This window comes from Erpetoichthys calabaricus, chromosome 7 (assembly GCF_900747795.2).
Source record: "Erpetoichthys calabaricus chromosome 7, fErpCal1.3, whole genome shotgun sequence".
Lineage (NCBI taxonomy): Eukaryota > Metazoa > Chordata > Cladistia > Polypteriformes > Polypteridae > Erpetoichthys > Erpetoichthys calabaricus.
Window position 1 is genome coordinate 32,621,749 of NC_041400.2, and position 17,618 is coordinate 32,639,366.

At 39.5% G+C, this 17,618-nt stretch overlaps 1 protein-coding gene across 1 annotated transcript in view; it reads right to left on the minus strand.

Moving 5' to 3' along the window:
* Positions 1-17,618, minus strand: part of zmp:0000001301 (rab9 effector protein with kelch motifs) — a 75,164-nt gene that overhangs the window by 38,431 nt on the left and 19,115 nt on the right. The window contains exons 6-8 of the mRNA XM_028804843.2: positions 16,156-16,302; positions 15,535-15,586; positions 5,853-5,953 (exon numbers count right to left, since the gene is read on the minus strand). Coding sequence (XP_028660676.1) covers positions 5,853-5,953; positions 15,535-15,586; positions 16,156-16,302 — 300 coding nt within the window. The remainder of the gene's footprint in view (positions 1-5,852; positions 5,954-15,534; positions 15,587-16,155; positions 16,303-17,618) is intronic.

Consider the following 17,618-nt stretch of genomic DNA (forward strand, 5'->3'; position numbering starts at 1 on the left):
ATAGACAAAATATATAAAATACGCACTTGATCAACTTGATGACTGATTAACCAGGCTGTTCGCAAACGATATCTAGTGGCATATTCGATAACCACAACCTACTCCTATGATATTGAACGATTCCAGGAAATTTTGCGTCTTACCTCATACATCATTCTCACAAAATCCTTCCTGTCATTACTAAACTAACCTTTTCATTTTGTTTTTTATTTGAGCTGTCTTAATACTAGGTTAACGTTGTTAGTTTTTCTTTTTTAATGTAAGGTTCTAACAAATATGCATGCCACAATCTTTTATAGTGGTGGTGCAGTGATGTCACACTTCTCACCGCTCTCAGCTTTCAAGGCTACCAATAAGTGACACTGAACAACTCATAAAATTCTCTAAGTAGGTCTGGACAAAGCAATGAAATAATAATAACTGTAGTAATTCCAGAAGTTATAGAAACCAGTTAAAATGTTTTCTAATGAAAGTATGACAGTAAATATTAAATTTAAAAACAGCATGTCCTTCATTGAGATCCTGAAATTATCACTCGCCTCTCCTTTGTCATGCTGGTTGTTGTCGATGCTCTGCTGTTGTAAAAAATTTCAGGAATGACCCAAAAGCTAAAAACAACTTAAGAATAAGTGATTTTTTTACTGTATAAAGGGTTTTGAAACCTGCAAATCCAGATAGGAAATTGTCCCAGGGATGACCTTTTAAAACCATTGCGTCATTTAACTAAAGTTCACGACCTGTGAAAGCATACCCCAGACAATGTAGGAGCTGCCCTGATGACATGGAGACAAAAGAACTGCAATCATGTATAATTCAAAAAATGGCAAAAACAAAAATAACCACTCAATCAAAAAGCTAATATTGGAATTGAATTCTGGAGCATGCACAAAAAAAAAACAGTTTGAGTAGTAGATCTCTAAAAAAGCAAAAAATTAAATAAATAATGCAGTCGTAACAGGTGTACACTGTCATAGTTCATCAACCCCAGAGGTAGAGGTGTCCTTATAGAGCTGACAATATTTGGAGCTGACAATATTTATGACAGTAGACAAAACTGGACCGAAGAAACAGGTCACCATTAATTCCATTTCAAGTAAGAAAAAGTAGGACCCTATTAGGAGTGGCCATTGGGGGGTCGTAAGCACACATCAGACTCCTAGACCCATCCATTAATAAATTTTTCATAAGAAAAAAAAAATCAAATTTGTATTTTAAAAATATTATTTATATATATATATATATATATATATATATATATATATATATATATATATTGTCACACACGTGCGCATGGGAGGCAGCTAAAGGGCTTGAGTAAGGGCAATTCTGAATCAGACCAGGATGTGTCAGAGTGCACTGATTCTTTTTCTCGCTTCCCTACAGACCATCCATGGGAGATTCCACCTGGCCCTGTTGACATCACTTCCGGCTCTGAGCCTATGGAAGACGACCTTGCCGTCTCCGGCCCCTTTGATGTCATGTCGAGCCTATGGCTGAAGACCCTTATGAACCCGACCCCTCTGACTTCACTGCCTGTCTTCCCCTTTAAAAGCCTCCACCTTTTCCTTATTCCCTCAGTTCTGTTATGGACTCGGTTTTGTGCACAGCAGCACTTTATAACTTTTTTGCGACTTTACAGCCAAGATACCAAATATATGGGTGGCTGCCCCAAACCTTGCTATGACTCTGTGTGGAGTTTCTTACACTATATATTTATATACATGCCCTCCACAATTATTGGCACCCCTGGTTAAGATGTGTTCTTAAGCTTCTAATAAATTATTTTTTTCCCCAAAAAATATAGGCTCACAACACAAAAAAAGAAAAATCCAACCTTTAATTGAAGAGCATTTATTCATTTAGGAACAAAATCCCACATTAAGAAATAAATTTTTTTACATGAAATCATGTGTGCCACAATTATTTGCACCCCTAACAATTCCTATAAAATAAATGTAATTGAAGCATTTTTGTAATTTCTAGTTTAGTTTTTAAAGTTGATCAGATAAAATTGGAACTTTTAATTAGTAATTAATGACTCCCTGTGTCCCTGGGGGTATAAATATGATGTGACACAGAGTCCTATTGCTCTTAGCCACACTTCAACATGGGAAAGACAAGAGAACATGCCGTTCAAGTAAGGCAGATGTGTGTTGACCTTCATAAGTCAGGTAATGGCTACAAGAAAATAGCTACTCGCCTAAACCTGCCTGTATCTACAGTCAGAGGAATAATAAAGAAGAATAAAACAACGGGAACAGTGACAAACAAGGCTGGACGAGGACCCAAGTTTATCTTGCCACCACGCACAGTGAGGAGGATGATAAGAGAAGTAAAACATTTTCCAAAGCGCACTGAATGGTATCTTGGGGTCACAAAGTCTCCATGACAACCATAAGACGCTATCTCCATGCCAACAATCTGTTTGGGAGACATGCAAGGAAAAAGCCTTTTCTCACCTCCAATCACAAACGTAAATGCCTGGAGTTTACTAAGTGGTACTGGGGCTTCAACTGGGACCGTGTGCTTTGGTCAGATGAGACTAAAATTGAACTTTTTGGCAACAAACATTCTAAGTGGGTCTGGCGTGAATCCAAGAATGAGTATGCGGAAAAGCACCTCATGCCCTCTGTAAAGTATGGTGGAGGATCTGTGATTTTGTGGGGCTGTTTCTCTTCCAAAGGACCTGGGAACTTTGTTAGGGTGCATGGCATCATGAACTCCTTGAAATACCAGGACATTTTAAATCAAAATCTGGTGGCCTCTGCCAGAAAGCTGAAGATGGGTTGTCATTGGGTCTTCCAGCAGGATAATGACCCTAAACATATGGCAAAATCTACACAAAAATGGCTCAGAAAACACAAAATCAAGCTCCTTCCATGGCCATCTCAGTCCCCAGACCTCAACCCCATTGAAAACCTGTGGGGTGAGCTGAAGAGGAGAGCGCATAAGAAAGGACCCTGGACTCTGGACGATCTAGAAAGACTGTGCAAAGAGGAATGGTCAAAAATCCCTGTCTCTGTATTCTCCAACCTTTATGTTTTGTATAAAGAATCAGCAATGTGCAAATGTTTAAACAGAAACATGAACTAAGTGTCAAATTACAGCAACTCAAAACTGACAAATTTAATGTTTATCATTTTAGTGTATTCTGTTGAGCACTGAAAGGACACGCGGCCTGCATTATGCCTCTAGAACAGGGGTGGGAAAATGTTATAGGAGAAGATTGAGTGCCGTCTTGTTGGCAAAAGGGGGTTGTACGAAATATTAACAGCAAGGGTGCCAATAATTGTGGCACACATAATTTCATGTAAAAATTGTATTTCTTAATGTGGATTTTTTTTCCCCAAAGAATAAACGTACTTCAATTAAAGGTTGGATTTTTCTCTTTTTTGTGTTGTGAGCCTGTATTATTTGGGAAAAAAAAAGCCAATTTATTAGAAGCCTAAGAACACATCTTAACCAGGGGTGCCAATAATTGTGGAGGGCGCTATAGATATATGTATATATATATATATATTACACACATATGAATTGATAAAGAATTAAACAGATGATTTTTTTATTTTTGAATTGAAAGGCAACCATTATTTTCTTCTTGCTTATTCAGAGCCAGCAGCAACTCAGTGCCATGCTAGGAGAGAGCTTATGTGAGTGTGAAAATTGTTAATGCTGATCGGTTATAATAACACAGCAAGAAAAGTATGGTTTCTCAAAAATCACAGTATGGATCAGTCCTTTGAATTGGAATCAAATCATTGCTAGTTCATTCAGTTTCTCTTGGCTTCCTATTCCTCCTTACAATACTGTGTAAATTTGACACTGTTTTGTAATTGAGCCCCCCTTAGAGTTTTGAACGCACTGTTATATGTATATTATTTCAAAGATCTTTTTAATTTGAGACATAGATTACAATGAAGATATGAAGGAGGGTCCGAGCCTGAAGTGCCAGTATTCAATAATTTACCACAGGTACTCAGCGGCTGAACAGAATACTGCAGGTGCCAGCCTACTTCAAGGACTAGTATGGATATTAGAAAGTGCATAAAATAACGTGTGCAACTTTTATTACAGAGAACATTAGAAAGGACTTCCAATTCACTATTAAAACAAAAAACCCCTACATTAATGGCAATTGGCAACAGAATGCAACTAACGAGTGCTAGGAACATGACTCGTATTAGCATTAGCCAAGAACGAGGTGCCAAGAAGAGTCAGACTAAATCCAAAGTACCAAGTTTGTTCACTATGCATGACGTGGAGACAGACAATTATAAACAAGTCATAGTGAACGCATATTTAGGGAGCTCCACACGTACTGAGTTGGCATGTCTGTCTATCTCTGCTTTGCTGCAAGTGTGCACATCCTGCACCCACTGTAGTGTTTATACTACTTAAACATACAAGTGTTGTCTGCCTTGGTGATGCTTTGCTTTGGTGTCTTCTGTCCAAAAATGTAAGGTTGTATAGGCTTTTAAAAGTCATGAACCACTAAAGTAGCAAACCAAAAAATTCCAACAAATATTGGAGAATTAAATAAAGGGAAGGCTTGTTTAACTTGATAAAATGAAGTGTATCGAAGCAAATTTCAGAATATAGTGCTTATCAAACCATTAAGAATGAACGATCATAACATTATAAGTCTATAGATTGTCCAAACTGACAAAAAGTGTCCATCTACCTATCATCTAAACATGCTCAGTCCAATCCATGATCTTGAGCTACAGATCCTTTCCTGGCAGCATGGCAGCCCATTACAGGACATACACAATCTGAGTCCATAAAATCTGGCTCAATTAAGAGTTGACAACTAACATCATAAATCTAGAACTAACACAATTTGTGAGGGATGAACCAGAGTCCCAGCCAGTATGGGACCCTCTACCTTACTTTTCCAGGAGGCCTTGATAACGAAAGGTCAGCAAGGGAGGGACAGCATCTCCTTTCTGTGTCAGGACAGAGATGTTGAAGGACATTACAGTGGCTATATCAGGGCTGGCACCCTAAAAGCCATTGAGCGACATCCAGGATGGACTTGGGGAACTGGGAAATACAGTACAGTGGGTGACTGCCTGCTATGGGCCGAGTGTTCCCATGTACATTGGGTAGCAGCATCCCATCTGGTTAGCCCCATTATGGGGCAGCATGAAAGTTATGGAACCAGGGGCGAGCCCTTTCGGGTTCTGTGGGGGACTGCTGGGGAAGCTCTTGGATAGTGATGATACAAGAACTGTTCTGTTCCAGCCTGACCCAGAAGTGTTTTAAGGAGGAAATAGAGGAAGTATTGGAAGCACTCCCAGGACAGGAGTCAAAAGAGAGCCATAGACTTGGTCAGGGAGCTGGAGTCAGGAAAGGAGACAGACAACACTCATCTGGATGGCAGCAGGTGAATAAAGAACTGAAAAAAATGCCATGCTGTGTTGTACTGTCAGCTGTTGGAACCCTTTGCAGCAGTTTGAGAAAGAAACCTCTACAAGGTACATTTTGGTTGTTAAATACAAAACTTTGTTTAAAGCCAGGACTGTGTCTGTGGTAGTTGTGTCTTGGGTTTGGGGCACTGGTATTCCCTCTAGTGGCCGCAAGTTATTTTAACAGAATTATGGGTGCAGATCCCAAAATATGTTAAACTGTGATGAACATTTGAGGAGAAACATTAACAGTTTCAAACAAATACATCATAAAAATGTAGAACACCACTTGGCTTTTTCAGAACATGAATTTCCAACTTCACAAGACTCTTCCCAGTTCCTGAGGAGTACTGTATTTCCATTGTTTCCAAAATGCTTTCATGAATGCACCCCATTAACATGCTGTACTATACTGCGGGCTGCTGTATTTGAATTTAGAATTACCTGTCTCCAGGATGTGGACATCATTGTAAAAGATGTCCTCAGAATAGCATCCACCAAACACATAGATCTGCTCTCCAACTAAAGCGCAGGTGTGACTGAACCTGAAAAAGAGAAGTCATCAAACAATCATTCCTCAGGTTTTATTGCATAATGATATATTGCACCTTTCTTGGTAAGCCCTATGTTAAACCTTTTACTTTTTTCACTATATACAGAAAACAAGTATGTGGCCAATGTTTAGTTCTACTAATAAAGCATTATTTTTTTAATCTACCCAAGTATTGTATATTGTTATCAACATTTTCACCCATAAAAAAATCAGCATTCTGTTTTATTAGTCAATGGTTAACAAAAGAAATATCATCTTGGTTGAGCACTCATTTTTTAAGCTGTCTTTCTAAGATGAATAAATTATAAGTGCACATTTGAAAAACATTTTTTTTTTTTTTGATTTACTGTATTTATAAATGATATAATCCTGACATGGGCAGTAAGATGGCACAGTAGTAGCACTGCTACCTCGCAGTGCAGAGGCCAAGATTCACGCTCCAGTTTCCTCCCACAGTCCAAAGACATGCAGGTTAGGTGAACTGGCATTGTAACATTTGCCCTAATGTGTGTGTGTGTGCGTATACAACACCCTGTAATGGATTGGCACCCTATCCAGGTGTTGTAGCTGCCTTGTGCTCGATGTTTGCACTGCAAAAAATCCATCCATCCATTTTCCAACCCGCTGAGTCCGAACACAGGGTCACAGGGGTCTGCTGGAGCCAATCCCAGCCAACACAGGGCACAAGGCAGGAACCAATCCCGGGCAGGGTGCCAACCCACCGCAGGACACACACAAACACACCCACCCACACACTAGGGCCAATTTAGAATCGCCAATCCACCTAACCAGTCTTTGGACTGTGGGAGGAAACCTGAGCGCCCGGAGGAAACCCACGCAGACACGGGGAGAACATGCAAACCACGCAGGGAGGACCCGGGAAGCAAACCCGGGTCTCCTAACTGTGAGGCAGCAGCGCTACCCACTGCGCCACCATACCGCCCCTGCAAAAAATGCATATACAAAAATTAGACAAAAAAACTTTAAATGGAGTTGTTTTGCTTTTATTTAGCAAAAATATCTGCCAATGGGGTAAATAAAATTTACTTGACAAAATTTCTTAAAGTAAGTTAAAACATCATAAATACAATTTTTTTTTGATAAGTCAATAATTCTTACACTAAGGAAAACAAGATTTAATGTCATGAAATAAATACTTTTCATTTGCTTAGATTGCATTTTTTTGCAGTGTGCTGAGAGAGGCTCCAGCTTCTCTGAAACCCTGCCCTGGATAAGTGGGTTAGGAAAATGAATGGAAATTAATCCTGACATGAATGTAACAAATGATCTATTTTTATATTAAAATATATCTCCATCTGCTCACATTGAGTAATAATACAATACAGTATGTTTATTGTAAACTGTAAAGTGAATCATATCATTTATTAAGAAATATTATCAATCTCTCTCTTATTAGTATGTACTGCCAAAAAGATATTTTAAATGTATTTAAAAAATGAAATATCTTTATTGTGTAAATTTTGAACACTTTCAGGCGTAATAAACAAGAACAGACATCAACTATCCTTGCACTGCATATGAATGTTATAAAATGGATGATATACGTAGGGGCAATCCGGTTTTCTTGTCTCATTCCAAAAATATATGTGTTGGGTTAATTGGAGAAGTTAAATTGGCTGGTTTCTGCCTTCTTCCCCCAGTGTTGCTGGAATGGGCTGCCCATCTTTGTTACCATCAATAGAACAGGTTCAAAATGAATGGACTTATGGATGAATAATTTTGTGGTCTGTGATCAAGGGACCACCAAGCATGCAGTGGCTACTATTAAAGCACATGGTGAATTTTTATTGTTCCCTTGTAAAAAATATGAAATACTGTAAACTGTTCAGGGTTTCATGGAACCCCACCCAAAAGTGATTGCTAGGTACAGAATCTTTTTTTTTTACACAGATGTAGAAAGGTATGTCAGGAGCTGGTTGCTTGTTGCGTGAAGAGGCTCACTGCAGGTGACAGATGGGCAGCAGATTTACTTTCACAGGCTTCAGCATTTCTTAGACTCTTATTACCGCTCCATGGCAACATGGCCTCCTCACATAGAGACCTGAGGGATGAGTACACTAGGAATGCCTAACTGATTCTTACATGCAGAATATTCAATGTAGAAAATAAGGCCTCTAGGGTTACCGGTAGACATCCAAACGATACCTGAGGGCCCTCCCAGTCAGGCTGGGATATGCAGCAGAGATGTTAAAGCCCAAGGAAATTGATAAATGTTTTGTATAAAGAATCAGCAATGTGCAAATGTTTAAACAGAAACATGAACTAAGTGTTAAATTACAGCAATTCAAAACTGACAGATTTAATGTTTATCATTTTAGTGTATTCTGTTGAGCACTGAAAGGACACGTGGCCTGCATTATGCCTCTAGAACAGGGGTGGGCAAAGTCAGGCCTGGAGGGCCACAGTGGCTGCAGGTTTTTGTTCTCACCCGGTTGCTTAATTAGAAAGCAATTCTTGCCAATAATTTAATTTCATAGCTTGTTAGTGCTCTGCTATGTCAGGTCATTCTCATATCTTAGATTTTTTCCCCCTTTCTAAGGATATCATCCAAATGAATTGAAGGCTAAAACGGAGGAGTAATTCTCAGTCCTTCACTTTTTTCTCTTCACTTTTCCTTCCAAGTATTTAATTAAACCCAATAGTGCCTGATAAATACACAGAGGTGTAAACAGTAACAAGCTAAATGGAGACTGCTGGGGGGTATTTTTCGTACGTCGCTTAAACCATCCGAGATCAGGTGCCTCATCTTGAATGAGTTAATGCCAGTGAAACTCATCCAGATAGGTCGGTTTTTCAAACGCAGCTGTGTATTAGATTAGTCTAGCTGGATCTAATCATACGAGATGAATGCGCGTGCCCGCGCTGAGTGAAAAGCCCATATATATTGAGTCTAGAAAACATGATCAGCAAGTCTTTGATAGGCTGTAACAAAATGACGAAAGAACGGGCGCATTTTTTTTTCACACACGCGGCGCAAGACCTTTTATTCGAAGGACACGAAGAATTTCAAGATTTAATATACACAAGGGGTAACACTGCAAAAGCAGCCCAGACCAGAAAAGACGGCTGGCAAAAAGTGGCCAAAAAAATTAAACGCTAAGTAGTGTACATTGTACTTAGTGAATGCAGCGTTTCATTACCTATGTGTCAGATTAATTATTATTTAATATGTCATAATTCCAGATCAAACGTGAGCACAAGGAGAACATGGGAACAGGTTAAAGTGAAGTACAAGAATATACTTCAAACTGGTAAATATTGGTATATAACTATTTAAAGAATTGTTGACATGAAGAATCATATATAATATAAAAAACATTAATTTTAAAGCTAATAAGGAGGCAGACAAGCAAAAAACAGGTGGAGGTCCACGCGGTCCAGACCTAACCCCTGCAGAAGAGTTGGCTCTCCAGCAAAATGCCCATCGCCCTGTTTCTGAGGGCATTCCAGGGGGAAGCTCCTCCTCAGAACCAGTGGCAGGAAGTAGTGGTCACTTCATTTCAGGTAAAGGATGGTCATTGCATATTTGTCCTCCATGTGTGCTATAGGTATGTTCCATATAGCCCTCTTTTTTGTTGGGTCAGTTGCAAGGAATGTCATATCCCTTGAACCTGTGTCTGACCAACGAGATATTAACGAAGGTCAAATATTTGATGAAGACACTGTGTCTGATTATTCATCAGGAGGAGAGGTACACTTTCCAAATAATGTTTGATCAAACTCCACTCTGATCAGTTCCATGTGACCCAATCACATTTGGAAATCCTGGTAATGAGAATGTTAGGCTGATTGAGATTCTTCGTGGAACTGTGGGTGTTTTAGCCTGTGTATTACCTACCTGCAATGGCATGAAACGCCTCTTTTATTGTCTGCACACGCAGGTGTCCAGGAAACACAATGAAAACCTAAAGGAAATGTTTCAGAGCCAAACAGACTTTACGAATTGCCTGGCAAACTGCACTTTTCGATAGCTGTTCCGCATCGCCTACAGTATATAAAAAAGTGCCGCTTGCAAGAAACCTCAAAGCAATGCCTACTGTCTGTGTGGTTGTGAGAGCCTGACTTCGCCGAGTTTGACTTCGAATATACGGAGCTAATAAATCTTTGAGGTACAATATTCCCCCTCGGCTAAAGCGGTATCTTTCGTAAAGAATTTCCTCCGGGGGCAATAAAGGATCTTGCCGATCGCGCAAAACCCTCTTTATATGAAATTCTCTTCCTATAATTTGCACACCAATATCAATTAGTCGCTCATTCATGAACGGCGAAGCCCTGACTGGATGACTTCCACACCGTCACTGATCACGTGTGTAAACTAATCCTTGTTTACGCAGAACAAACCTGCTCCGAGCAGGTTTGTGGATTTGGATGTGTTGCTATGACAACACTTCCAGCAAGAGTTTCAAAAAAACCGACAGATCCAGGATCAGGCCAAATTGTCAACAATTACATCCGGTTAAGCGAGTAATCCACGTACGAAAAATACCCCCCTGGTCTCTTTTGTTATTTGCATGTTATTGCTAATAAGGAGCAATTCAAAACCAAGAATACAACTGTTTAAGACTAAAATAAGAAATAAGGGTTCAAAATCTTAACGAGCGAGACCACTAAAGTGAATCAGAAGTGTCACTTGAGCAATAAGCTCTTCTTAAGCAATTGGGTTGGAGCAAAAACCCGCAGCCATTGCGGCCCTCCAGGAACAACTTTGCCCACCCCTGCTCTAGAAGGTTTGCTAACATGACAGAAAGGCTGAGCAGTTTATTTCATGTTTAATGCTTATGTAGGTAGTTGGTGCTTAGACATTCAAAGGTGGGGGTTTCAAATGTGCAGCATGAGTTCTCCTGTGTGCTTCTCTTTTCCCATGTTTGCCCTCTTCTTATGAGTTCTCACTCGCTCGGTGCAACAGCAGACATGTAGTAGGCTATAAAACAGCTGATCCTACTATTTTCAACTTTTTTGTTTGTAGCCATTTCAGTTCAACATGTGAAAAGGAGAATAAAGTTAAACATGAATTTGAACAGTGAACAGAGTGAATTTTGTTCAACTAGATATGTCCTACTAACACAATGCAGAATATGCCAGTTATTAGTTAACTTATACGCATGCTCACCCCACAAACAACAAATGCCAAGAAGTGACTGTTCCATCTAAAGAAAGACTGTACTTATAAATGCTGATTATTCCTTTGTTGAGGAATTCTACATGCTCTGAAATGTAGGGATACTCCTCCGTGCCACTGAAGCATGTCTAAAACAGCAGTGACGCTAATCACATTAAGTCATTAAAATATGAAAGTGTGGATTCAGATTACTCACTAGTAAAAAAAAAAGAAAGTATTAAAATAAAACAAAAAGCACTCATTGGCTCCTTCAGGTTTAAATGCAGTGTTTTTTTTAAACTGTGATATCCATCCATCCATTTTCCAACCCACTGAATCTGAACACAGGGTCACGGGGGTCTGCTGGAGCCAATCCCAGCCAACACAGGGCACAAGGCAGGAACCAATCCCACCGCAGGACACACACAAACACACCCACCCACCCACCAAGCTTACACGAGAGCCAATTTAGAATCGCCAATCCACCTAACCAGCATGTCTTTGGACTGTGGGAGGAAACCCACACAGACAGGGGAAGAACATGCAAACTCCATGCAGGGAGGACCCGGAAAGCGAACCGAGGTCCCCAGGTCTCCCAACTGCGAGGCAGCAGCGCTACCCACTGCACCACCGTGCCGCCCAAACTGTGATATCCTTTTACAAAAACTGAAATATTGAACATGCCGTAAGGAGTCCCAGGTTCACATCCCGGGTCATCCCTGTATGGAGTTTGCATGTTATTCCAATGTCTATGTGGATTTCCTCTGGGTGATTCGGTTTCCTCCCACTCTCCAAAGACATATAGGTTTGGTAGATTGCTGACGCTAAATTGGTCCAAGTGTGCGTTTGGTGTCTGTCTGTGTGTCTGTTTGCCCTGCAGTGGACTGGCACCCTGTCCAGGGTTTGTTCCTGCCTTGCACCCTGTGTTAGCAGGGATGGCTGTATCTCCCCACATAACAATAACATGACATATCGTTCTGTGTGCCTATAAGCAGAAAAGTCATCAGTGGTTAAGAACATGCTGACATTGACAACTGTTATATATGATAAAAAATCTGATTGTAAAAGCCATAGTATTTCCTGAATCTGAGAAAGCTTGGAAACTTCTTTTCTTAGTGTGCCCATGCTATATTACAGTTTCACTGAAGTACATTTTCTCTCTGCTTGCAGCTTGACCATAACCACACTGTTCCATCCATCCCTGTTCTATAAAAATACAACTGTTAGGAAAACTTACTGTATTCATAAGTCCTGATTATGCACACCACTTAAGTGTGCAAAATTAAATGGACCAGCGACGAAACCCAAAACCAGTTTAACCTCGACAGTCAGCGGACACCTTTTTATAACACTTGATTTGATCGAGGTGTGCAAATTTGATTTTATAGAATAAACCAGCAGTTTTGCGGAGGCTATTTTGAAATCTTGTTTTCACTGTAAAGGACATTGTGATTGGGGGCAGGCAGTGGAAGGAGACGGAGTTTAAGTTCTGTAAAGTTCTGTTTTCAAAAATTCCCTAGATGGTTTCCAACCTCAGATCGGCTAAATGTTTAAACAGTTTTTCCTCATATCCCTACTATACAATATTGTGGCCACCACAGAGATTTAGAGGGGTGCTCCCTCAAAAGTGTACACTACTTTATTAAAACACTAGCTGTCCCTCATGGCTCCACCAGCGTAGTAGTGAAACAGGACAAACTTTAAAAAATAAATAAATAAAAATGTCATTATTTGTACTGAGAATTTATATTGATAATCTCTTGATATACAATATTTTTAGTTTTGCTATCATGGGTGAGAATGTAGTTGTGATCTCTTTGCCAAAAATGTAAAGATTTGGTAAGGTATTTCTGGCCAAGCAGAAGGTATTGACACTCCAATGTCAAACGTTAGCACTGTATATCTGATTGTGCTCAGCTTTGATAGGAGAGCATCTTCCGAGAAGGGAGAAGAGCAAGTGGCCATGATAGCTCTACCAATGAGCGGGTACCCCCTAAAACACACGTAGCTGTGATCTCTCTCTCTCTCAAAAATGTCAAACATTACACTTTAACAATCTCTAGATGATAATGTCTGGTATCGCTAGCTAAGCGGAGGCAAGGTATGCTCCAACACGTGGTGAGAGATATGGAGGCTGGCGCGTGAATGAGGAGGGCTCCACCTGGCTCCCTACTCCTGAGATCCTGCCTCCCCCTCCCCTCGGCCTATAGCCTGTCTCTCAGATTACCACGAGTATATCGCTCCTGCAAGCGAACTATGATACATAGTGCAATGAGAGAAATCGCAAAATCAACCAGAATGTTATAGAAATTATAGAAAAATACCTGATCTAAATCCGTTAAGTAGTCCTCTCGTGAAAAAAAAACAAACATACAGACAGGCAGGAAGACAGACGGACGTTGGATTTTATATATATATAGGGATGAGACCAAAGAATGGTTGGTGTACATTGCAATAGAGTGAGAGGAATGGCAACGATGTGTGCTTCATCTTTGCTTGACACTACCTCTTCTGTCACAGGCTTTGAGCTTCTGCTTCTGTTTCATTGGTTTCAAGTTTCTGTCTGCTAATTAAATCATAAAGCCTGTGGTGTAGAAAATGCACATTAAAATGGAAACCTGTGCTGCTATGATTGTTAACGTCCCATCTGTATAAATGGCTGCCTGCCCCCAAAGAATGCTGTTTGATAGAGGTTTTGTTTTCCTTCGTCAGCCAGCTATATATGAAAAGTACCGTTAATGACTTCATATTATCATGATTTGATTATAGTAATCATTGACATCCATTATGTTTCACTGTGTTTTAACATAATTTGTGTTTATGCATAAAGTGAAAGTTACAGTTAGTGCCTTTAAAGCACTCTGAGCCTGTATACACTGAAGAATGTTTTACTGTATACTGTATATTTTAAGGCCTGCTAGTTAAATATGATTTGGTGTAAAGCCACTCATAGCCCAGAATTGATCCCAACAACAGTGTAACCTGTCACTATCTAATTAACCCACGCTTCCCAATGCAACAATCAGCCCACCATGTCAGTTGGCATTGCCTGGGTTGTGTTTCAAACACCAGTTAAACCAGTACTAATTATTGTATCATCTGTGTCACATTATAACACTTTCATTCTTTTAAATTTAAGTCCATTAAGGATTATTTTGTGTAAATTGAGGCACAGAGTAATAATCAGATCTGTGACTGCAACGTAAGCAAATACAGCTTGTTTCAAAAAACAACAGGCCCAATCCATAGGAACTTTTACTGCTTTTACTGCTCAGTCATTGATGACTTATAAGAGATTTTCAGTTATGTTTCATTTAAGAATAACCTTTGCCACAGATGTTTCTCCTAAAATTCGTTAGGAGACAAGAGATACAACTTAGGTAAAAGAAGTCAAAATTGAGAATTTGGTTTGAAAAGTGTGGCATATTCTGTAGGATCTCTTTCTATATTTTTACTAATTATTAGACTGATGCCTTTATCTAATGTGTTTTACAACATCTGAGATATGACTGGTTACATTTCTTTTGTTTTGCCAATTGGAGCACAGGCAGGTGAAGTGACATGTTCATGGCCACACAGTGGTGTCAGTAGTGGGATCTGAACCCATGACCTAAGGGTATGAAGCCCAAAGTTATAACCACTATAAATCAGAGCAACTAATACTATCATTCAGACACAAAGACTACAGTTTTGTAAAGTAAAGTGTTTCGTTACCACAAACAACTGTCCATGCATTTCACCACATATTACTGAGTACACAATGCAAATAATTTTCAAATTGTAAAAAAAAATGTCAAGCCACTACTTGGTTGGTTTGAGCCCATTGTGTGACTCTGCTGAAATCTCTGCTAAAACTCGAGAGAACACACCTGGGAGACTTTTATTGAGTTTTGTCTCAGGAGAAAAACCTGAGAAGCAAGAGACAAAAGAACATGTCTCCATTGTATTTCTTTCTGATCTCATTGTTGTCTACGAGAAACCGAAAAGATCTGAAGAAGATCTCATTTTTGATTTTATGGATGTGGTGAGAGAGGACATGCAGGTGATGGGTGTAACAGAACAAGATGCAGAGGACAGAAATATATGGAAGAAGATGATCCGCTGTGGTGACCCCTAATGGGAGCAGCCGAAAGAAGAAGAAGAAGAAGATTCCTATGTGGATGGTTCCAGAGATACAAAAAGCAAATACAGAGAGGCAGACAGAGGGATGTACATGCGATAACGTTGGTTATTTCCTTTCAAAAAACACATATTTACTTTACATGGTGATACTCACAGCCTTCAGCACTTTTATATTGAATTATATGCTGCGGCTTTGGAAGAATGCTTGAAAATTTGTCCCTGGGGGAACACAGTGGCAACATGCCAGTTAGACATAACCCACTAAAGTGTCCTTGTAAAAGATCTTGTAAATGAAATAAGAGATCAACAGTTGGCATCTCTGCTATGCTTACCTTGCAGATGGCCCACAGCCAGTTACTTGGACTGGTGTCCACATCATTGCCACTAAAAATAAATAAAAACACTTTCAGCCTTAATTTAACTGTTATGTACCTTTATTTATTATCAACAAATACTTCAAGACACAGTGTAGCAATAAAAAGCATGATCAGTATTTGTACAACAACTTAAACGTCACAGTGTAACCACAAGTTCAAAACACATCAGCTCATTTTGAATTGTGATTATCATGAAATTAAGAATAAAAAGAAAAAGGCTGATGTTGAACTATAGAGTAGTGACCTTGACATCCTTCCATTTTTCTGTACTTGCTGGTTTCTTATTAATGTGGCCATAACTTTAAGTCTGTCCCATCATGTTAAATAAATACAGGGCAGGAATCAGACCCGTACAAGGTACTGTCTTTGACAGGGAAGCACACAAATGCACACCCTACGCAAAATTCCAAATTCATCCACTAATTACGCATGCAGTGAGCCAGCAGCAAGAGCCACAGCATTCCCAGCAGCCTTCACACTTAAATGAGCAGGTTAAGAAAGACAAAAGGAATTCCCCTCATGACACACTGTATCCTTGACATTCAGCTGATTTATAGCAAATCTAAAGTCACTGGCCTGTGTTAAATACAAGGAGATTATCGCGCACAATGCCATTGGCAACTCCTCCAAAAACGTAGATATTTTCCCCAACTGCAGCTGAACTGTGCTTCAGGGTTTTTGGGGCCATTCCACTTGTCTTTAACTTCTCCCACATTAATGTACCTGGAAAATGAAAAAGTACAATCAGTTATTTGGCCCAATACAATGTAATTTGACATCATGGTGCCATATTCATCAATTGGAAATATTATTTTCTCATTATGTGCATTTGGAACAAGGTTTCTGTAACAACCCTATTTAACAAATGAGGACCTTCATGGGTTCATGTCAAAGGACCATGCTCTTCATGAAAAAGTGTGTCATTGTCATCATTCTTAAAGGTTTGGCATGGATTGTTTTATCATATTCTTAGCAGCTAAACATAAATGGCTATTGTCTAAAAGTAAGACATGAAATGAGCAGTGCTAAGTTATTGCAAACTTCAAGAGATGTCATATCATAAGACCGACATTTTGAAATGCACGCTCTGGGTGCAGTTTTATGAGGTATCACTGATTAGAACATTAGAAGAATTGTGACAAGAACAGGCCATTCAGCCCAACAAGCTCGCCCATCCTATTAATCTAGGTAGTCCAAAATAACATCAAGTTTAGGTGTGATGGTCCCCAAAGTTCTACTCTCCACCATACAAATTGGTAATTTATTCCACATGTCTATGGTTCTTTGCATGAAGAAAAAAGTCATGCCCTTATCCCCATGTTCTCCTTGCAGAATTTATTCTACAGTAATAATTGGGATCTGCTGTACTACTTCACAATTTTAAACACTTCAATCATTGCCATTGATGGGCTATTTTCAATTCACCGCAAAATCCCAGCCATTCAAAATGCAATAAAATGATGTTACCCTTCTGTCAACATTATATAACATTCTATGCTGAAGCCTTAATCCAGTTCACGGTTGCATTGGGCTGGAGTCTGTTCAGGTAGCATTGGTCACAACGCAAGGATTTAGCAGAAGCACAATCACACGGGACCCATTTAGAATCTCTAATAACCTAATATCCACATCTTTGGAATATGCAAAGAAAAACTGGAGGACCTTGAGAAAAGTCGCAGCAGTTAACTGTAATTGTAAATTTTTTTTAAATGAATTCATTTTCTGTCCAATCCTCCATTATTAATGAATCGAGACAATCTAGTTCAGGGGCAATTTTTATTGGGGCCAGTTATATTATAATGCTAAAGTTTACCCTGGATGCATACACCTGAGCAGTGGGTGAAATACCCTGTCGTAATCAGAGCAGCCCATCATGCATTACTTTTTATGTGACATACACACTTAAGACATTGTGTGTGCAATGTGAAAAAGCTGCAGTATTCCATCATAATGATTATGGTTACTGTCATGTCATGTTATTTTCCTAACCCACTTAATCCAGACCAGGGTCATTTTGGAGCCCATCCTAGCTAGCAAGG